Below are 23,213 nucleotides of genomic sequence, written 5' to 3' on the forward strand. Positions count from 1 at the left end.
GAACAAAACGCCATCTGCTTACCAGAGGGAAAGTGAACAGTGACTGCTGATGGTTATGTGGTATCCTTTGGGGAGATGAAAATGTTCTGAAATTGATTGTGGTGATGCTTGCACAAGTCTGTGAACATACTGAAACCTACTTAATTTTATACTCTGCATGGATGAATTGTATGGTGTGTGAATTAAATGTTAATAAAGCAGGTGTGTGTGTGTGTGTGTTCAGTATTTCTAAAACTAAATTCTTTCCCTTTCTTGCCTGAAACCAGCTCCTCTTCTTCAATTCCTGATCTCAGCTAATGGGACCTTCATCTATCAGGTAATCCAAAATTCATGGCCATCACAAATTTCTCTGGCTGCCTTGTATTGTCATTTTTAAAAATGTCTACTGTTTTCACTTCCTAAATAGTTACTTAATATATCCCTCTTCAGACCTGGTCTTTTTTTTTTTTGGAGATGGAGTTTCGCTCTTATCGCCCAGGCTGGAGTGCAATGGCGCGATCTCAGCTCACTGCAACCTCCGCCTCCCAGGTTCAAGCAATTCTCCTGCCTCAGCCTCCCGAGTAGCTGGGATTACAGGCGCCCGCCATTACGCCCGGCTAATTTTTGTATTTTTAGTAGAGACGGGATTTCACCACGTTGACCAGGCTGGTTTCGAACTCCTGATCTCAGGTGATCTTCTGGTCTTGGCCTCCCAAAGTGCTGGGACTACAGGCTGAGCCACCGCCCCCGGTCCGCTGACCTGGTCTTTCTTAACGTGTCTGGGTCTTTACCTCTAAGGAGGACAGCTTTTTTGTCCAGCTTCCCTTTGGCAATCTGATGACACCTTCAAAACCAATGAAAATACAATTAAACAGTTTTTTAGAATTTGTGATACAGAAATGTAAGTGCATCTTTACCAACGTGATGAAATGAAATGACAAGACTTAAAGGTGGGCCTCTAACAACAAGAATAATTTCAAATTAGTGACGAGAGTAGCCATATTCTGAGATCTGCATCAACTGTAATGTGATATGAAAATGTGATTTCTATCGGTGACAGTCACATGTGCGGCCGATACTACTGTAGTTTGTTGCCAACATATAACAGAAGAAAATGCTAAATTTCGGTTAGAGATTAGCGAAAACAATGATACACCTTCTTTCCTATTCAAGGTCTCCGAGGATCCCCGGGGGTGAAACTCCTCCTGGGCGTAAAAGCACACAACCACTGAGAAGAGCGCTGCGGCATCCTAGAGAGGACGCGTGTGAGGCTGGGTGCAAGGCCAACGTAGTGACGCACTTCCGTTCACGGACCGCTTTCTGTTTTTCCTGAGGTGAGTGTTGGGGTTTGTCGCCCAGGAGTCCTTGCTAGGCTCAGGCACTTCACCTGTAGAGAAAGCAGGCGGCTTCGTCCCTGATGCCTCAGTAGAGGGAGACAGGGCCGCCCCTCCAGGTCCCAGCAGCGGAGGCTGCTCGCGGCCTGTCCCGGTCTCCATCTGATGCCTTCGGTCCCCCTCGCCCGCATCGGCGCCTTGGGAAATGTAGGCTGTGGATATGGGCGGCTGGATTGAAGGGACGCCTGTATTCTCGACGCCACCCAAACCCCATCTGCTCATTGGGCCACAGCTGCTTGCTGAGCAGCAATGTGCCAGTTGCTGCTCTAGATTCCGGGGATGCAGGGGTGAATGAGGCGGGGCGTGGGCCCCGCCCCCAGGAAGCTTTCCGCCCAATGGAAAAGTCATGTATTAATCAAATCTGGTCATTTCACTCCACCTGCCCGGGACTTAGTGCATGTAGATCGAAGACCAAGTTCTTGACCTGCGCAAAGCGTGGCTTTGTCCCTTGTGACTTCTTCAGCAACATCTAGCAGCACACTCTCCCTTGACTGCTACTACAGTCTTCTTGATCCTTGACTTCTAGAACATGACTTTTGCGTATGCTGTTATTTTGTAAGGATTTCCTTCATACTTTAGTTAATTTATATTCTTAAGCTTTCCCATCCAGGTTAGTTTCCCCTGGCAGTGATAAGTTGTTAACTTAAAAGTTATTTGAGAGAATCTTGATTAATGTGTCTTTCCTTTAGACTAAGCTCTGTGCGGGACGGGGTTGTGCCCCTTGTCTCTACTTCATCTCTTGTGTGTCACACGTGGCCTTTTATGAAATATGTATGAGATAAATATTTGTGGAATGAAGAAAGCACAAATCAATACATAATTTCAAACTGGGTTAAGTGGTATATAGGAAAAGGAATACGGCACGAGTGGAGCGTTTAACAAGGGCACCTGACCTGGTCTGTAGAGAGATCATGATGTGAAGATGAAGGGTGGCTAGATTACTGGAGAGAATGGCAGGCGGGGAATCTCAGTTACAATGGTTCTGAGGTTGGAGAAGAGTAGTTCATACAGAAGAAACAGCAGGTATGAAGGTCTTGAGTTAGCATAGAGGAAACTGAAAGAAGGCCATTGTAACTAAACTAAGGGAAAAGAGGAGGGTGGCACAAGATGAGACTCACAGAAAACAGCATCATGCCTTGAGTCCCTGTAGGGAAGATAATGACTTTTTATAGAATATTGCTGTTTAGAATACAAAGTGTCTGTAAGAGATGATATAGTTAAAATAATAACCCAGATGTTTTAGTGTGTTGAGGTGGCCCTTCAGGATCCTTTGGTAATCAGTCTCTGGTTTTCACGGCCCTTGAATGGGGCAATGAACAAAAAAGATGCCTGCTCCGGGTCCAAGTAAAGGAAGACTTACTCTGAGATTTTTTTCCTGAATTTTCTTGGCCATTCTTGTCTATTATTTTATATTAACCTTAAAATCATTTTGCCAGGTTCTAAAAGCATTACTGTTAGGATTACTATTGGATAGAATTTAGTATCGTTATTAAAGGCATGACTTGACAGGGTGCGGTGCCTCATGCCTGTAATTCCATCACTTTGGGAGGCCGAAGTGGGCAGATCGCTTGAGGCCAGTAGTTTGAGGACTAGCCTGGGCAACATGATGAAATCTCGTCTCTACTAAAATTACAAAAATGAGCCAGGTGTGGCAGCACATGCTTGTTATCCCAGCTACTTCGGAGGCTGAGGCAGGAGAATTGCTTGAACCTGGGAGGCAGTGGTTACAGTGAGCTGAGATCGCGCCATTGCACTCCAGCCCAGGTGACAGCAAGACTCTTGTCTCAAAAAACAAACAAAGAAACAAACAAAAACATGACCTTTGAAGCCTGGTAGATCTAGTGTGGGATCCAAGTTCATCCATTCACCAGCTGAGTGATCTTGGTAGAAGAAATTATTCTGTTAGCCTTGTCTTCTCATTTGGGAAAAATTAAAGGTTCAAAAGATTGTTGTGAGGACTGAATAAGAGAATATGTGTTTTTCATCCAAAAACATGATACTTGCTGTTTTTAACCTTTTATGTTCTTAGTCAAATTTATTTTTAAAAATAGAGGTCTGAGATTCTTCTTGTTAGGTTTTGCTCTGAGTTTATTGATGTCTTTTGCTTGTTTTGCTCTTCATTTAGCTTGGTGTTGGTGACGACATGCTCTGGTGTCCTAGGACAAGTTACTTGTTCTTTCAAAATCGGTTTCCTCAAAATTGCAAACCTCATGGTATGATGTGGATTAAAAAGTACATATTTATACACCACTTACCCTGTGAGCATTTAGTAAGTGATTGCTGCTTGTTATTGGCAAATGTATTGCTTTAAAGAGGGCATTTTACTGGGCTGAGCTCACTGTTGGTTCTCTCTGTTTCTTCCTTCAGCCTTTGCCTGCTAGAGGGAGCCCAGGTCATGGCAGCCATGCCTCTGAAAGCTCGACACCAGGTAAGCTGTGGATTCCTCAGGTCAGCTTTATGGAGGTCTGATTTGAAGGAAATGAGGGGTAGTGGGAGTTGGATAAAGGTGATTCTGGCAAGTCTTAGGGCCAAAACAGTAGGAAAACCCCTGAGCCCAGGAGTTCGAGACCAGCCTGGGGAACGTGGCAAAACCCTGTCTCTACAGAAAATACAAAGATTAGCCAGGCATGGTGGTGTGCACCTATAGTCCCAGCTACTCAGGAGGCTGAGGTGGGAGGATCACCTGAGCTGGGAGGTTGAGGCTGCAGTGAGCTGAGATTGTGCCACTGCACTCCAACCTGGGTGACAGAGCAAGACACTGTCAAAAACCCTATTTTTTCTGTTCAAAAAGAACAACCAAAAAAAAAAAAAAGAGAGAGAAAGAACCGAAACCAAAAGAAAAAAAAAAAACCCAAGAAGCATGAGGCTTGGTTGGCAGAAGCTGTTACAGATTGTCTTGGAGCTATAAAGATAAGGAGCTAAAAGAGCTATCCAGCAGCAGTTTAATTCTGGAAGCATCATTTTCTAGGAAAAGCCATGGAGGAGCAGAGTGGATTGTGCCAGGAGAGTCTGAGCTCCCTCTACAGGATGCTCTTGAGCACAGGCAGCGCAGCCCTTTATACAAGAATCAAATGGGAGTTGGATGAGATAGGCCCATCAGTGCAAACCATGACTCTGTGCTTGTTTCATGGGCATAAGGTTTGGGGCAGGGTGAACACATGCGGGGAACAGATAGATTGGCTGGGAATAGGGAGTACCTAATAGGAACAGGTGGGTCCTGAGATACCATTTGAAGCAAATTGTCCACTTGTAGGTACAACACTAAAGGACTGAAAATATTTACTAAATCAAAGAGATTTTTGCCCTAGAAAGGTTAACTAATAAGAGACTTTTTTCCTAGGGTTTAACAAATGTTAAATAACATTTTATGACAGTAAATTTTATATCCTAGTGGAAGCTTTTCTGGTAGTGAGAGAAGTTCCAGATTTTTCATTGTAAAAATAGTCATATAATGGTCTAATATCCAGTTCTTTCACCTTTTCTCATTACCCATCCCTCACAGGACTTTCCCTCAAGCCCCTACCTGTCCCCTCTGCCCCACACTCTGGCCCGGAGCCAGAGGATTGGCTCTGTGGCAGCAGGAACCTGTTGTTTTAGGAGATGGTGACCTTCGAGGATGTGGCTGTGCACTTCACCAAGACAGAATGGACTGGCCTTTCCCCTGCCCAGAGGGCCCTGTACAGAAGTGTGATGTTGGAGAATTTTGGGAACCTGACTGCTTTGGGTAAGGCCATTTTCCTCCTAGGACTCAGATCTGTACTTTCCCAGTTTCCTTCCTTCTTTTACAGCCTGGGGGGAGGGGTGTGGAGTGGAGAGGAGAGGTTGTCTCTTGTGTCTTCCACTGAGTGACTGCAGAGCTGAGGCTCAGTGACCAACTTCAAAGATTGCTGGGTAGGGAGAGGTCTTGGGTTACTTTGGTCTCCCAATGAAGGGAATTACTGTCCCCTGGTAAGAGTATGTCCCATCTTCCAAGGGCCTTCCAAGGTAGTAGTTGTTGTCTGGGGAAGGGCGTGTCCCCTTCCTGTGTTTGCTTATACCTTGTGGATCTCACTGACTTACTTATCCTTGAGTGTTTTTTTTAGGAAGAAGTAACAAATGATCAGTTTCCTCTTGATCAGAATCTCTTTGCCCTTCTCCAGTCGAGAACCCTCTTCTATGAGTCTTATTCTTACTGAGACTCCTGGGATTTTCCGTCTTTTGACACAGCAGATACAGGGCTGAAAAGTACCATTTTCTTCCTGTTTTCAGGGTACCCAGTTCCCAAACCTGCACTGATCTCACTTCTGGAGGGAGGGGATATGGCTTGGGGCCTGGAAGCACAGGATGATGCCCCGGCAGAGAGGACCAAAAACATCTGTAAAGGTAGGTGAGGCAGATTTAGAACCAACAACTGTAGAGTTTTATGGAGCACTCTATTTTAAAATGAACCATGCTGGGCAGGATTTAAATAAAATAGATGATTTCAGCGAATAGGTAAAATATGAAACCTTTTTCACCAATCTTAACTCTTACCAACATGTAATCACTCAGTATGTCTCATCTGCAATCCTTGAACCCATCGCTCCTTTCTGAGTTTCAACATTGCCTACCTTAGTTGTCCTCCTTGGTCGGGATGGATTTATTCAGGAGCAGTGTTTGAGCAACTTGCCATGGACCGAACTTTGTTTAAGAAGTTCTGGAAGATACAAGTTATGGAGACAGATGGAAAAAGCAAAAAAGAAAAGTATTAAGTGCTATTGGGAATGGGATGGAGAGTGTGAAGGTAAAATGGGCCAGATTTTCCCAAAAGTTGGCCATAAATGGGGAGAGTTGAGTCATATAACACTGGGAAGTCATGGCATGGGAGGAGCTTTTTGAATTCATAGGAATTCAGAGCTGAGCACAGAGTGTGAGGTTCCTTTAGAATAGGCAAGTGGATAACTAGAGCAGGCCATTGAGAAGGTGGGTGGAGAGTCTGAGATAAAAGGCAGGTCTGAAAGGGTGCTCTAACATAGCTGGGTTGAAATGACCCCCAGGAAGAAAAAAGGAAGGCTGAATCTTAACCATGAAGGGATATTTAATTTCAGTGAGAGAAGGAAGAGAAAGTAGACAGTCAAATAGTCTGATGGGGGCCACCAAGAGCAAACAGTGAAATTGAAGGCAGAGGCAGGAGTTTCAGAGCAGGTGGTTTGCAGAGAGCAAGTAACATGGAAAACGGTGAAGCTGGCACAGCACTTCAGCCTCTTATTCTAAGAATCTGAAAAAGAATCATCAAGACAATTGAGAACCTGGTGGTCTGTTCTCACACGCTTCCTCTCTCTGGTGATGATTCTTTTTCAGACTCTTGATTACCATGTTTCCTTCAATCTCAGATTACTCCTCTCCCAACATTCTCCTTCGGCGTTCCCTTACCCACACTCGTACAATGAACTTGATTAACCATCACATGAGTCCCAGGTAACCCAAATTAATGTTAAAACCAAGCCCAACGTTTCATATAAAATAGATTGACTTTAACTCATTCAAAATGTCATCCAATCTTGAGGAACACAAATGCCATTTTATGGGCTGTTTGTCTCCTTTTTGCTGATAGGAGAAAGAATACTATCAGTCTAGGTGTGTCTAAGTAAACTGTTCATCCCTTTTCAAATAGTCTAGGACAGTAGTTTCTCTGCATGTTTGAGGTTCAGCAGTTTTAGGGCATTTCCTCATCGTATGTAGTCCATCTGTGGGTCTGCAGTGAAGAACCTCTGGACTAGGTAATCTTAACAACATATTAAGAATAATGCTTTCTGACCATCCTGGCTAACGCGGTGAAACCCCGTCTCTACTGAAAAAAAACTAGCTGGGCGAGGTGGCGGGCGCCTGTAGTCCCAGCTACTCGGGAGGCTGAGGCAGGAGAATGGCGTAAACCCGGGAGGCGGAGCTTGTAGTGAGCTGAGATCCAGCCACTGCACTCCAGCCTGGGCGACAGAGCGAGACTCCATCTCAAAATAATAATAATAATAATAATAATAATAATGCTTTATAAGCACTTCTATGTTTTTCTTTTTCTCTGTCTTGCCACAACCCAGTGTCCTTAGTGTTCAATGTCTTAAGTCTTTTGGGACATCTGCAGGGTATGAGTTTTTAAAAAGAATAACAATTCATCCTTTGCCTTTGCTTTCTGATTGATGCTGTTCTGTTCCACTTTCTGATTCTGAGTCTTGCCAGCCCCAATGTCAGTACTTGTTCTTAAGACCTGTGCCTTTGGCATTTTGTAGGCTGTAAGTAGCATTAATTCAAAAGATACTAGATCATGCCAGGGACGACCAGAAGTCATTCAAATATTAGAGTGGAAAAGCTTAGGAAGGAGTCTCATGTGTGATGTGTCCACTGATACTCTGTTCCATCTCGATGTTCTCTGCCTGTGTGATATTTGGCACTTTCATTTTAACAGACTTTTCTTCCCAGCGTGCTGATGTGAAAGTTGAAATTATCTCTTTTAAAGTCTTATCATTTTCAATGCTCTATGTTTCTAGTATAGTTCTCAGGTGGCATTATTTGTGTTTTCTATCTCTTATGTCAGATGTTGAGACCAACATTGACAGTGAGTCCACATTAATCCAGGGAATTTCTGAAGAAAGAGATGGGATGATGTCACATGGTCAGCTGAAGAGTGTCCCTCAGAGAACTGACTTCCCAGAAACATGTAATGTGGAAAAGCACCAGAACATCCCCACAGTGAAAAATACCCAAGGAAAGGTTCCAAGAATCCCCTGTGCAAGGAAACCTTTCATATGTGAGGAGTGTGGGAAATCCTTCAGCTACTTTTCTTACTATGCTAGACACCAGAGAATCCACACTGGGGAGAAACCTTTTGAGTGTGGTGAGTGTGGAAAAGCCTTTAATGGCAATTCTTCATTAATTCGGCACCAGAGGATTCACACTGGAGAGAAACCCTATCAGTGTGAGGAGTGTGGGCGAGCCTTTAATGATAATGCAAATCTGATCAGGCATCAGAGAATCCACAGTGGAGACAGACCCTATTACTGTACAGAGTGTGGAAATAGTTTCACCAGTAGTTCCGAGTTTGTTATACATCAGAGAATCCACACTGGGGAGAAACCCTATGAGTGTAATGAGTGTGGCAAAGCTTTTGTTGGTAATTCACCCCTACTTCGGCATCAGAAAATCCACACTGGAGAGAAACCCTATGAGTGTAATGAGTGTGGCAAAAGCTTTGGAAGGGCTTCCCATCTAAGCCAACATCAGCGTATTCACACAGGGGAAAAGCCTTATTCTTGTAAAGTATGTGGACAAGCCTTCAATTTTCATACAAAACTAACTCGACACCAGAGAATTCACAGTGAGGAGAAACCCTTTGACTGTGTAGATTGTGGAAAAGCCTTCAGTGCTCAGGAACAATTAAAAAGGCATCTGAGAATTCATACTCAGGAGTCTTCCTACGTATGTGATGAGTGTGGAAAAGGCTTCACGAGCAAAAGAAATCTTCATCAGCATCAAAGAATCCATACTGGAGAGAAACCCTATGAGTGTAATGAGTGTGGCAAAGCTTTGGAAGGGCTTCCCATCTAAGCCAACATCAGCGTATTCACACAGGGGAAAAGCCTTATTCTTGTAAAGTATGTGGACAAGCCTTCAATTTTCATACAAAACTAACTCGACACCAGAGAATTCACAGTGAGGAGAAACCCTTTGACTGTGTAGATTGTGGAAAAGCCTTCAGTGCTCAGGAACAATTAAAAAGGCATCTGAGAATTCATACTCAGGAGTCTTCCTACGTATGTGATGAGTGTGGAAAAGGCTTCACGAGCAAAAGAAATCTTCATCAGCATCAAAGAATCCATACCGGAGAGAAACCCTATGAGTGTAGTAAGTATGAGAAGGCCTTTGGGACTTCTTCCCAGCTAGGTCTCCTTGAGCATGTCCACGCTGGAGAGAAGCCTGTGCTGGACATTTGTCATTTTGGCCTCCCAGAATTTTTTACTCCCTTTTACTGGTAATAGTACACTCCAGTGAAATGTACTGAGTGGATTCCATCTTCTACTCAGGAACGGAATGTGTGACACAGGCCTGACTCAGCCTCTGATCCATCTCTCAAGCCACAGTTACTGATTCAGATGTCAGTAGATGGTCCAGTTAGAGTCCCAGGATTGCAAGAGCTAATAGGAAGAAATACTCTCCGTGCCCCACCACCCTCATTGGTTTTAACGCTGAGAAGAACTCCTAGACTCTCACAGAGGCTGAGAATGAAGTCCTCACAGCAAAAAAGGCATCTGAGAATTGGAGAGCAGTCAAAGACTGAAGATAATGTTTGAACAACCACATTAAACCATGCCTGAAGCTAAAAATACATATGGGGTTTTGAATTGCAGCAGCCAATAAATTCCATTTTCGTTTGTTTGGTTTTGGCTTTGGCACATTTGAGTTAGGTTTTCTTCCTTTGGAACAGAATTTTGACTTAAACAGTGTTGTCAGTGTAGCAGTTGTTTGAAGTCTTCAGGGATAACATACCCGATGGAGAAATGTTTTGTGTGTATGCTATGTGGGAAAGTCTTTAGTTATAGTCATGGCAGCTCCTAAACCCCATGATTGTGGTGTGATTGGGAAGCCCGTTGTAACACTGGAGAGCCCAGGTTATATCAGACACCACCAGTAGATAGAAGTTCTAACAACTTGAGCTCTGTAACAAAAATCTCATTGTACTACAAAATTATGTCTGCACCAGTGACTCCATTCTCAGGAAAAGTCTTAACTAGGAAACTAAAAGCTTTTACTCTTAAAAGCTTTCATTTTCTGTTTATTCAGTTTTTTATTTGGAATGGATGCTACTCTAGGCCTTAAACTGGGAAATGCCAGGCTGTTGTAACTATTATAGCTTGGCATTTGCCATTTTAATTCCTAGGACAGCCTGCCTGCTTTGCCCTTTGCCCTGGCTAGGGAGCCAAGGAAATGCCACGGTTCTCGGTCATAAGGCACACTGCAGAGATCTCTCAGTAGGAAAACAGAGCTGGCCCTTTTCTTTGGTGATGATTGTAAACTGCACCCTTTTTTTCTCACATGTGCCCTTCTGCTGCTAGCCAGTGTTGGAATCTCCCTACCCAGTTCCAGACTTACTTACTCAATCTAGCACCTGGGTGGCTTCACCACCTCTTCCTCACTTGTAGCAGATGGATGAGCAGTTGTATCATGTGCTTGGGTTGATCAGTGAATGATAGACTTGGGGAATTAAGTAAACACTTTTTAATTGAAGTGTAACACAAACACAAAAATGAATGAGTCAGCCAGGCGCGGTGGCTCACACCTGTAATCCCAGCACTTTGGGAGGCTGGGGTGGGCGATTCATGAGGTCAAGAGATGGAGACCATCCTGGCCAACATGGTGAAACCCCGTCTCTACTAAAAATACAAGAATTAGCTGGGCGTGGTGGTGCGTGCCTGTAGTCCCAGCTACTTGGGAGGCTGGGGCAGGCAAATCGCTTGAACCTGGAAGGCGGAGGTTGCAGTAAGCTGAGATTATGCCACTGCACTCCAGCCTGGCGACAAAATGAGACTTCTCAAAAAATAAAACCATGAGTCATGGTTGTACAACTTGAATTTTTACAAAGAACATAGCCTTATACTCACCAAGATAAAGAAATAGAACACAGCACCTTACAAGTCTCCCTGTACCTTACTATAGTCCTTACAGAACCTCTACCCTGACTTCTATCACCAGAAATTATTTTGCCTGTTTTTGTTCTTTTGTGTCAATGGAATCATCAGTACAGATTCATTCTCATTGCTATGTAGTATTCCATTACATGAATATACCACAATTTATTGCTTATTGTTGGTGGGCATTTGGGTTATTTCTAGGGGGATGTTTTTGAAGGCAGAAAATCTAAAAGCCACTCAGAAAAAAAAAAAAACAGTTAAACTAACCATGGTTAGGGACTGCTTCAAATGGTGCAGCATCAACCCAGCTGCCCTGTAGTAAATAACAGCAGATATATATACATATATATATACATATAAACGTATATATATATCTTTTTTTGGCACTTAATATGTGACAGACTTTTCTAGTCACTACACACATTTGCTCAATATGATCACTTTATGAAGAGTGTGCTATAATTAGCTCCATGTTACAGCTAAGAAGACATTAATTAGGTTTCCTAAGGACACAGTAGTGGAGTAGGTATTCAAACACAGGCAGTCTGGTTTCAGAACTCATGTTCTAGCTGTTGTGCAGTATGGCCCTATAGAAGTTGTATGTAAAGTATGTGACACTGTGTCTTGGTAAAGGAACAGATATGGTCCTTAGGGGTGGAGGAGAATATTAGGATCAAGTCAAGATGGGGAGGCTGCATTTGGCTTCACACAATGGGAGGTGGAGAATTGGCATCAGAGAGGAAATGATAGGTTGAAATAGAATCATAAAATATGTCCAGTACAAGCTGTCCCACTGGAGTTGTCATTGAGGGAGGTAGCATGCCTCTAGTAGGGAGAGGATCTGGTTCTTAGCACTGCCTCCCTGTCTTATTGGCTGTGTACCTCTCAGCACCGTCTGAAAATGGGTGTCTTCATATCATGTACCTGAACCAGAGAGCTGGCTCCACTGAGGTCCAAGTGAGCTGTGTAGCCCCCGCCACCCCACTTCAGCTTTGAGGTGTAGGGATAGCTGAGTGAGGTTTGTTTCCTTTTCTCTGTTCTTCACTACTGAGTAGTTAGCTCCCTTGGCCCCGACCCCAGTGCCACTGTCAGGAAGCCCCCTCGAATTGAGTAACTGTCCTTGAATCAGTTATGATTAATGTATTAGTTTGCTTTGGCTTGACAGAAATCGATTCTGACAATTCTAGAGGCTAGAAGTCTGAACACAATTTCCCTGGGCAGAAACAGTTTGTCAGCAAAGCCACACTCCCTCAGAAGGCTCTAGGGCAGAATCTGATCTTTCTTTAACATGCTGGTGGCTGCCAGCATTCCTTAGTGGCAACATCACTCCAGTCTCTGCTGTCTTCACATCACCTTCTCTGTGTCCAGTCTCCCTGGTCTCTCTCTCATAAAGGCATTTGTGATAGCATTTAGGACTCATCCAAATAGTCCAGGATAATTCCTTATCTTAGGACCCTTAATTTAGTGACACCTGCAAGAACTTTGCCATTTAGGGCAACATTCCCAGGTTCCAGGAATCAGGACCTGGTATCTTTGGATGGCTGTTACTCAGCCCACCACCATCACTGAGGTTCATCTGTATATATCAGAAAACCCCTAAACAAGACACCCTAATACAAGATAGAATTTTTCTCAGGAGTCTCGAGATAGCCCAGGGCAGCTAAGGCAGTTCTACAATGTTAGTGGGGATTGAATCTCCTTCCAAAGTACCGCTTGGCCATCCTCAATGGGGCCATTATCCTCATGGTCCAAGGTGGCTGCTAGAACTCCAACCATCAAGGGCTTGTTCCAGACAGTAGAGGAAGGGGAAGAAGAGCATGCCACTTTGCCTTAAAGAAGACTTTCTGTAAGTACCACAGAACACTTCCAGTTAAATATTTATTTCAAGAACTTAGTCACATGACTATACCTGGCTCCCGAGGACACTATATCCTTCAGTTGAGTGGCAGTGTACTACATCAAATAACTTCAAGATTTTGTTTAGGAGGAGGAAGGAGAACAAGTGTTTGAGTGGGTAGCTAGCAGCCTCTGCCATGGCGCATGACTGCCATCGAATTCTACATGTCTAAAAGCTTTGGATAAGGAAGAAAAATTGGTGTACAGCTGGCTGTGCTATTTGAATTTCAGTGTGCATAACAACTCTAGGATAGGTGCTATATTTATCCCCAGTTTACAGGTTGGGAACAGTGAAATCCAGCAGATTGATGGGAGAACAGAGCAGATGCCTCTGAGATGCATGCCCATCACTTTGGCACACCTTTCGCTTTTGCTGTAGCTGTGGTGAACAGTTGTATGTGAACTTAGATCTCCCCTTGCACTGCTCAGACACTCCACATGCCTTCTGACATTCTGCCTCAGGCACTTTTCCAGAGCTCACTCAACTAGGAAGTACAGCCTGTGAATACACAGGACAAGTTAGCAATCCCAGAAAAACCCTTAATGATGCTGGACAAGAGCTTGAGGACAAAGGTTCCAGTTTCCCATCTTTCAAGTGGACAATTAGAGGAGGAATTCTTTACTCTTTTCTGGAGGTCCCAGTACTCATAGCATCAACCTTTAGAACACTTTATATTGTCATTTCCTCCTATCCTGTCTCACTCCTTGGGTTCTTTTAGTCCTGCTTCCTGGGATCATCTCCTGAATAAATGTGCATTCGAGTCCTTGTCTCAAGCCCTGCCTTCAGGGAAACCCAAACTAAAGGAGTGAGACAGAATTTTCAGGCAATAAGAATGTGTCTTATATTCCAGTAGTGAATATTAGTCTACTCAACTGAAATTCTTTAGATGTTAGAGGATGGCCCAGATGAGCATTTTTGTGATGAAATCCCATTCTGTTTTCAGTGGTGGCTGCACATTTCTGATTTCTACTTCAAAGAAGCTTCCTCTCAGAGCAACTATGCTATGGGGCACAAAGTCTTTCTGTGTGTCACCGAAGTGCATAATCTTAGATAGACTAAGTTGTTTATATAACTGTAGCTCTGTGTGGCCAGGAATTAAAACATGGTAAATATCATAGTTATCAACTTGTAAGGAGGACCTGGCAATGCATGTCCCTCAGATTATCAACTAAAACAAGCACTTGGAGCCATGCAGATAAAATAATCCTTAGAAGTGTGCCACATACAATAAATGGTTTTATTAATTATTCACTTTTTTTTTTTTTTTTGACACAGGATCTTGCTTTACCACCCAGGCTGGAGTGCAGTGGCACAATCATGGCTCACTGCAGACTTGACCTCCCAGGCTCAAGTGATCCTCGTACCTCAGCCTCCCTAGTAGCTGGGACTACAGGCATGTGCCACCACACCCAGCTAATATATATATATATATATATTTTTTTTTTTTTTTTTTGAGATGGGGTCTCACTTGTCGCCCAGGCTGGAGTGCAGTGGCATGATCTCGGCTCATTGCAACCTCTGCCTCCTGGGTTCAAGCGATTCTTCTCCCTCAGCCTCCTGAGTAGCTGGGACTACAGGCAAGTGCCACCACGCCTGGCTAATTTTGGTATTTTTAGTAGAGATGGGGTTTCACCCTATGGGCCAGCTGGTCTCGAACTCCTGACCTTGTGATCTGCCCACCTCGGCCTCCCAAAGTGCTGGGATTACAGGCATGAGCCACAGTGCCCAGCAGTTTATATATTTTTTGTAGAGACAGGGTTTCACTATGTTGCCCAGGCTGATCTAGAACTCCTGAGACCAAGCAATCCTCCCACCTTGGCCTCCCAAAGTGCTGGAATTACAGACATGGGTCACTGTGCCTGGCAACAATTATTTATTTAGTGACTTCTGTGTGCTAAACAACATGCTAGATGATAGCACATGATGACAGAACATGTTACTGATGAGCAACATGGAACTTCTCTCCAGTTCCTGGTGCTACTGCCCTGTTCTGAGCCACCAACATTTCTTTCCTAGACTACCACAATTGCTCATAAGTAGTCTCCCCACTTCTGCTCTTGAATCTTTCTAATCTATCTGCCAGTCAGCAGCCAGAGTGTGCTTTTAAAAATATGAAACATAGCATGCTTTTCTTAAAACATTTCAATGGGTTTCCATTGACCGTGGAATAAAATCCAAACTCTTTAACATGGTCTGCAAAGCTCTAATGACTTTGTGGCATAGCACTGCATCCCTCTTCTCTCCCCATGATGTGTCAAGCTTTGTTTTTTTTTCTTTCTTTTTCTCCCCCACTGAAGGGCCTACACATGTTATTCCTCCTGCCTGGAATGCTGTCTCTTTGATTATGTGCCCAGATATTTCATTCTTATCTTTCAGGTCTCAGCCCAAGATCACTTCCTCAGGTCTTTCCTTACCTCCAAGTTAAAATGGTATTCCCTTCATATTTCCTAAACACCTTGCTCTATCTCCTAAACACCTTGCTCTTTACCATCCTCACACAAATGAAAGTTTACAGTAATATATTTATCCAGGTGTGGATTTACTTAAAACTTGTGTCCCCCACTACACTCTATGTTCTACAAAGACTGTAACATGTAAGCTTTGTTTTTCTTCATCTACAAAATAGATATAATACCTTTTGGATCTTCTTCAGTATGGATGTGAAGAAAGCATTACATAATAAACATAAATGTGTCTAATAATAAGGTGCAATTCCGATGAAAGATGTCTTTGGGCCAGGCACGATGGCACATGTCTATAATCCTAGCACTTTGGGAGACTAAAATGGTTGGATCACTTGAGGCCAGGAGTTCCAAACCAGCCAACGCAGCATAGCGAGACCCCATCTCTACAAAAAAAAAAAGAAAGAAAAATGTTTTCATGGCTCAGAACACCTGAATACAAGCTAACTCACTAGGAAAGGAGTGTAAGGTAGTTGAATAAAGCAATTGGGACACACGAAGTTTCAAATTTTATTACATTTTTATTATGTTCAAATAGTGTTGAGGTAATTTATTGTTAACAACAAGAACAATACATAGTTCCTTGTCTTTTAGATCTTTCAAATACAAATAATTTATCTTTACAAAAATTTTTACGATGTAAGAAAGCTTCCCAAAAGAGCCTCTCTTAGCCATTTGGGTCCACAATAAATTCTCATCCTCGGAATCTCTGGATTTTGAGGCAGAGTGATAGAGAAGACGGTAGGAACTGGGGCACTGGGTGATATGTGTCAGGTTCTGACCAAATGAGTTCAAAGAAAGGAATAGGGTGAGATTAAGTATCTGGATATCAGGCTTAAAATATAGCCAGCGGGAGGCCAGGTTTGGTGGCTAATGCCTGTAATCTCAGCACTTTGGGAGGCCGAGGCGGGTGGGTCACCTGAGGTCAGGAGTTCGAGACCAGCCTGACCGATATGGTAAAAACTCATCTCTAGTAAATGTACAAAAATCAGCCAGGCGTAGTGGCAGGCGCCTGTAATCCCAGCTACTCAGGAGGCTGAGGCCAGAGAATCGCTTGAACCTGGGAGGTGGAGGTTGCAGTGAGCTGAGATTGTACCACTGCACTCCATACTGGGTGACAAGAACAAGACTGCTTCTTAAAAAAATAAAAATATGCCTTAAAGTGCCAGGGAGAGGAGGGTGGGCGGGAACCACTCCAGAATTGGCCGCTGGCGGTATCATGGCGACCCGGAACCCCCCTCCCCAAGAATATGAAAGTGATGACGACTCGTATGAAGTGTTGGATTTAACTGAGTATGCAAGAAGACACCAGTGGTGGAATTGAGAGTTTGGCCACAGTTCGGGACCTATGGTAGAAAAATACTCAGTAGCTACCCAGATTGTAATGGGTGGCGTTACTGGCTGGTGTGCAGGATTTCTGTTCCAGAAAGTTGGAAAACTTGCAGCAACTGCAGTAGGTGGTGGCTTTCTTCTTCTTCAGATTGCTAGTCATAGTGGCTATGTGCAGATTGACTGGAAGAGAGTTGAAAAAGATGTAAATAAAGCAAAAAGACAGATTAAGAAACGAGCAAACAAAGCAGCACCTGAAATCAACAATTTAATTGAAGAAGCAACAGAATTTATCAAGCAGAACATTGTGATATACAGTGGATTTGTGGGAGGCTTTTTGCTCGGACTTGCATCTTAAGGACATGAATATTCTCCCATAGTGGATTCAACTATGAGAAGAGAAGTGGCAGCAATAAGGTAGTCTCTCAACAGTCATGCTGCCAGAGTCTCTAGGGCAAGGAGAAATAACTAGCTGGACAATACTCAATTCACAACTTAGCATTTTGCCATCTGAAGCTTGGCAAACTAGTATCTGCTATAAAATAACCTGTATGGTATGTGAACCATACTATTCCTGAGCAAAACATGGCTTTCACGGCTTTGTAAAAATTTGCATCTGTTTAGAAACTAGCCTATGAAATATCACCATTGGATGTAGATATGGAGAGAAAAGAAATATGTTGGGTTTATTGCTTAGTGAAATATTTTCTTTTTGTTTAAATAAAATGTTCATTGTGTTTTAAAAAAAATAAAAATAATAAAAATAAAAATATATATAGTAAGAGGGGACCAACACACCACGTTGGAGGACAATGGTTCTGAGGCCAGCCCCAGAACCTTGGAGAGCTCCACAGACACCCTACTGAGTCGGAGCTAGCACCTTGGACAGCACCACGGTTTCTCTGTTTTCCACTGCTGTCCTTTGTACCTGGATGACACTATAAACACACGTTGCAGTCGTCACTGTTAATTTCCTGGGACTTTCGACTCCTGTGTACCTGGCAATTGTAATCCTCTAAAATCAGCAGTCTTTTAGAAGGTTCTTTATGACAAGGTGGGGGTTGAGATTCTTTCTCTTCCTTCTAGGAACTTAAGCATCAGAGCTGATAATTGGACCAACTCCCTTGGGAGGTCTATGGGATTGGTACCTAGTATCATTGTGTTATTCTGGAGGCCAACGTCCTTCAAGTTGGGGGAAAATGTGTAATACCTGGTTGTACTATGTAAGGAAGAATGCTCAGGGCTCTTCCTAGGGACATATAAGCAAACTATCAGGCAATGTACGTGAGAAAGATGGTATGTTGTATTGATTTGGAGACAGGCTGCTTGATTCTTTTTCACACCCTCTCCTCACTTGTTAACCCCAACCTGTTAACCTATTTTCAGAAACATACAATGGATTGGATCTGCTTTCTCTGTGGTAAAAAGCTTCTGAACTTGATTGTTGTTAGCAAGTTTCTGTGAAGTTATGCACAAAAAACTCTGAAGGAGTTTGGCACTGTAGGTCTTTCTCCTAGTTATAATATGTCATATTTACAAACTTATGCATTACTAATGTCCTTATTGACAAATAAAAAAGTGTAATCAGGTCCACAAATAATTTAGAGGAGGGGAAAAGTTAACATTAATTGAGCAACTACTGAATCCCGGTCCCTGTTGTATGTACTTTAAGTAAAAAAAAATATGTAGTATTTACAGCAACTGTGCACTATTATCTCATTTTTCAGATGAATCAATGGAATTTCAGAAACGCTAAGTGGTTGTCCAAGGTCTCATAGCCAGTAGGTGAAGAAATCAGGACTTCTCAGTCCTGTACATTTATTTTTAATTTTCTTTTCTCTGTGTTTCTTTTTGAATAGTTTCTATTGCTATGTCTTCAAATTCACTCATCTTTTTTCTATAATGTCTAATCTGCTGCTAATCCCATCCAATGTATTTTTATTGCACATTATAGGTTTCCATCTTTAGAAGTTTGATTTGGGTCTTTTTTATATCTTTCATTTCTCCACCAAACTTTTAGATGTATCAGATGTGGTTGTAATAACTTTTAAATGTCATTGGCTATGAGTTCTGTTGTGACTATTTCAGAAGTCTCTCAGGATTAGTTTTTAATGTAATTTCTTGAATTGTAAGTTACTGGTCCAAGTAGGTAGTATTAATTTAAACTCTATACTTAATGATGCAAGCTATGATTATAAATTTTTAGAAGACATTTGTACTACCACTTCAAAACTTAGGCAGGGATCATAAGATTCTTTGTTATCTCTCTTTGTTCATGAGATTTTTTAAAAAAATTATCCTTTCATGAGTCCAGGCATTTGGTGAGTATATGTGTGTGAGAAAAGTCTCTGTTCCTATTCCTTGTTCCTATAATATGCCTCCTGCATATTGTAATTCTGCTTTCTCAGATATCAAGACTTACAACTCTTCACCATTCCCACTCCTGTTGGCCAAAGCATCAGCTGAGCTCCTCAGTCCAAACCAACCCCTCTGGTTTTAGTTTCTTGTTTGGTTTTGGTACCTGGGTACACTTTCCTGTGAGTTAAGTATTTAAAATCATGTTGAATGTTATATCTTATTCTAAATTTCTAGATTCTAGTTTATATTATTTGCTACATTGCCCTCAATATAATTCTGCCTAATAATATTTATTGTCTTAAACTTATTGTTGTGAGATACTAATATAGCTATGCCATTTTTCCTTTAACTTAATACTTGTCAGATATATCTATTTTCCATTCTTTGACTTTCAATACTTGTGCATTCCTAAGTTTCAGTAGTACCTTATAAGCATCTTCCTTCCTTTCTTTCCTTCTCTTTCCTTCTCTTTTCTTTCTTCTCTTCTCTTTCTCTCTCTCTCTCTCTTTTTCTTTCTTTTTTTGACAGAGTCTCACTCTGTTGCCCAGGCTGGAGTGCAGTGGCATGATCTTGGCTCACTACAATCTCTGCCTCTTGGATTCAAGCATTTCTGCTGCCCCAGCTTCCCCAGTAGCTGGGATTACAGGTGTGTGCCACCACGCTGGGCTAATTTTTGTATTTTTAGTAAAGACAAGGTTTCACCATGTTGGCCAGGCTGGTCTCGAACTCCTGAGCTCAGTTGATCCACCTGCCTTGGCTTCCCAAAGTGCTGGGATTATAGGCATGAGCCTCTGCGCCCAGCCACTTCTAATATTTTTTCTACGTAAACTTTAGAATCATTTTCACAAGTTTTAAAACAAATCCTATAGGGGTCTTATTTAGTATAACGTTGGACTTATGGATTAAATAAAGAAAACTATCCTTGTTACTGAAGGATTACCTGTGCCTTTCCATTTACCCAAGGGGTTTTCATTGGTTTGGTCCCCAAATGTTTAACATTTTCTTGATAAATGTCTTATACATTTATTCGTAAACTTATTCCTATATATGTTTGTTTGCTTTGAGAATAAGACCTCACCCTACCCTAGTACATTTCTCCACATAGATTAAATGATTTGTTCACAGAACTCACAACATCAATAAGTAAGTAAAAATTTTATAGCATGAAAACAGCCTTGAACTCCTGGAATGAACATCAACCAGACTGTTGTTTTGCCACAGTTTTAACGAGAAGAAGCAGGCAAAGCCATCTTTACTCTGTCCTGTTAAAACTGGAAACAGGCCGGGCGCGGTGGCTCAAGCCTGTAATCCCAGCACTTTGGGAGGCTGAGACGGGCGGAACACGAGGTCAGGAGATCGAGACCATCCTGGCTAACCCGGTGAAACCCTGTCTCTACTAAAAAATACAAAAAACTAGCCGGGCGAGGTGGTGGGCGCCTGTAGTCCCAGCTACTTGGGAGGCTGAGGCAGGAGAATGGCGTAAACCCACGAGGCAGAGCTTGCAGTGAGCGGAGATCCGGCCACTGCACTCCAGCCTGGGTGACAGAGCAAGACTCCGTCTCAAAAGAAAAAAAAAAAAACAAAAAAACTGGAAACAACAAGGAAGGTTTTTTCTTTTTTGAAACGGAGGTTTGCTCTTGTTGCCTGGGCTGGGGTGCAATGGTGCAATCTCAGCCCACCACAACCTCCGCCTCCTGGGTTCAAATGATTCTCCTGCCTCAGCCTCCCGAGTAGCTGGGAATACAGGCATGCGCCACCACGCCCAGCTAATTTTGCATTTTTAGTAGAGACAGTTTCTCCATGTTAGTAAGGCTGGTCTCGAACTCCCAACCTCAGGTGATTCCCCCCACCTCAGCCTCCCAAAGTGCTGGGATTACAGATGTGAGCCACCACGCCCTACCAACAAAAAAGATTTTTTAACATGAGAAGATTGTCAGCTTTCCCTGGTGGTCAGAGAGGAAGGGCTTTGGGGAGGTCTTGGGGCTGCAAGACAAAGGGTGCAGGAGAAGAAGCCTTAGAGCTGAGCAAGAGGAAACTGATACTACATGGCTGCAGGCCTGGTGTAGAAATGAATTTCTAGAATGCTGTGGTTGAAGAGCCAGCTTAATTTTTTTTTTTTTTTTTTTTTGAGGCGGAGTCTCGCTGTGTCGCCCAGGCTGGAGTGCAGTGGCCGGATCTCAGCTCACTGCAAGCTCCGTCTCCCGGGTTCCCGCCATTCTCCTGCCTCAGCCTCCCAAGTAGCTGGGACTACAGGCGCCCGCCACCTCGCCCAGCTAGTTTTTTTTTGTATTTTTAGTAGAGACGGGGTTTCACTGTGTTCACCAGGATGGTCTCGATTTCCTGACCTTGTGATCCGCCCGTCTCAGCCTCCCAAAGTGCTGGGATTACAGGCTTGAGCCACCGCGCCCGGCCCAGCTTAATTTTTTAACTGTTGTGTTATGTGACTTTTCCATCCTTCCTCATTCTAGGGGTATTAGTTAGACTATGGGCTTGGAAATTAATTTGAAGAACCCAAATAAATGTGGTTTAAATTTGATAAAAGTTTATTTCTCTCTCATGTATCATCAGAAAATAAGCCATCTGGGGCTGATATAGCAGCTCTGTGACTCCTCCTTTTGGTTGCTCTGTCATCCCCAGCAGCCACACCCTTATTCACATAGTCCAAAATGCTCTGATGCTCTCCCTTGTCAACATTCCACCGGGTCGATGAAGGTTTGGGGCCAGGGAGGGCATGTCCCTTGTCTTTAAGGACACAGCATCACATTTTCTTACGTTTGCCAGAAGTTGGTCACATGGGCACACTTTGCTTTAAAGAATGCTGGGAAATGTGTGCTTTTTCCCTGACCTCTTACGTTCCTTGTTAGAAATTCTGTAACCATATAAGAATGGAAGAACAGGGGTTGACAGACGAGAACTGATCTCCATCTCTCCAGACCTACCGTCTGGAGAGAAACTTGGTTTGTGCATTATTATCTCATTTTTCTGACATGTCTGAAGTAGAGTAGGAGTTTTGTGGTTATTTAGAGAGCTTTATTTTCTCATCTGTAAAATTATGCAATGGGTTTGTGATGCAAACATTGGGGCCAGCATTTATGTGATCTGCTGATTCCATCCTATTTCTTTCAACAAGTCCTCACTCCTGATTTCTGACCCTAGAAAGATGTGAAAACCAGAAATTATTGACAAGAGCAACATAATCCCCAGCTATTACTCTGCCCAGTCATTTTCTTAATGAGCTCATTTTGGAAAACAGTGAAGATCAGGGTCAGGCCAAGGCAGAGAAGGGCACCTGGCCATGGTCACTGTCATGGTCCAAGGCATAAGATATATCCTACCCTTGGGGACACACAAAGTAGGCTTCTGCCTAAGAGTTAGGACTGGAGCCTTTGGACCATTGTCAACAACAAATGTTTATTGCTCTCCTTTCTGCCAGGTTATTCTCTAGCTGAGGATGATGATGTTGAACAAGATAGACATAGTGTCTGTTCCCTGAAGCCACCAGAGAAGACAGACATATAAATAAGCTATCACCATTAAATAAGTACACAATGCTGTGATGGCACATAAATGAGTGTCCTGCCTTATTCTGGATGATCAGGGAAGGCTTGCTTCCCATGCAAAATTGAATTTGAGCTCACACTTCCAGTAACAGTCAAGATGGAGGGTAGGAATGGGAAGGGAAGGGCATTCTAGATTTAGAGAACAGCACTTTTAGCATGCAGGGCTGAAGTGGAGTCAGGGAATGAATGGGAATGGTAAGAGGCCACAGAGGCAAGTGGAAGCCAAATACCAGTCTCCCAGCAGCGTTGGATGATCGGTGCTGGAAGGAAGAAAAGCCTACATTACCAGGGTTGCGGGGTGTGTGAGGGGGTGGGGAATTTAAGGGTCGTTCAATCCAGTGGCTTTTAGTACTGTCTGCCTTTCTCCAGAGCTCATTTTGGAATTTTATGGTAGGTATTTTGTTATATTTGGTGTCAGTGGTAACGTTGCTACTAGCGTTGTAGATGGGAGCCAGGATCCTGCAATGTACAGGACAGTCCTCCCCATTGAAAAAATGTTCACACTTTCTTTTCTTTTTTTTTTTTGAGACGGAGTCTCGCTCTGTCGCCCAGGCTGGAGTACAGTGGCGCGATCTCGGCTCACTGCAAGCTCCGCC

General features: G+C 43.1%; 1 protein-coding gene and 1 pseudogene across 10 annotated transcripts; both read left to right on the plus strand.

The window, feature by feature from the left end:
• Positions 1-229: 229 nt before the first annotated feature.
• ZNF19 (zinc finger protein 19) lies at positions 230-9,775 on the plus strand. 9 transcript variants are annotated; one of them, XM_033218929.1, is made up of 7 exons: positions 230-316; positions 1,153-1,313; positions 3,499-3,642; positions 3,741-3,801; positions 4,971-5,097; positions 5,622-5,735; positions 7,921-9,775. In XM_033218929.1, the coding sequence occupies exons 4-7, from the start codon at positions 3,769-3,771 to the stop codon at positions 8,928-8,930; spliced, it is 1,284 nt and encodes a 427-aa protein (XP_033074820.1). In that variant the 5' UTR covers positions 230-316; positions 1,153-1,313; positions 3,499-3,642; positions 3,741-3,768; the 3' UTR covers positions 8,931-9,775. The 9 variants fall into 9 exon arrangements, with proteins under 9 accessions (XP_033074820.1, XP_033074822.1, XP_033074818.1 ...); XM_033218931.1 differs by lacking the exon at positions 3,499-3,642 and having other exon boundaries at positions 4,876-5,097; XM_033218927.1 differs by lacking the exon at positions 3,499-3,642.
• Positions 9,776-14,699: 4,924 nt separating this feature from the next.
• LOC117088019 lies at positions 14,700-17,436 on the plus strand (annotated as a pseudogene). Its single transcript, XR_004438973.1, has one exon. The product of XR_004438973.1 is annotated as an FUN14 domain-containing protein 1-like (transcript).
• Positions 17,437-23,213: the final 5,777 nt, after the last annotated feature.

Source organism: Trachypithecus francoisi, unplaced genomic scaffold (assembly GCF_009764315.1).
Source record: "Trachypithecus francoisi isolate TF-2019V2 unplaced genomic scaffold, Tfra_2.0 Lachesis_group10, whole genome shotgun sequence".
NCBI classification, from domain to species: domain Eukaryota; kingdom Metazoa; phylum Chordata; class Mammalia; order Primates; family Cercopithecidae; genus Trachypithecus; species Trachypithecus francoisi.

Excerpts from the sequence above, each read along its gene's own strand:
- ZNF19 (XM_033218935.1), top strand. Across the intron at positions 5,098-5,621 it reads TGGGAACCTGACTGCTTTGG|GGTACCCAGTTCCCAAACCT; the intron begins GTAAGGCCATTT and ends TCCTGTTTTCAG. Across the intron at positions 5,736-7,920 it reads GACCAAAAACATCTGTAAAG|ATGTTGAGACCAACATTGAC; the intron begins GTAGGTGAGGCA and ends CTCTTATGTCAG.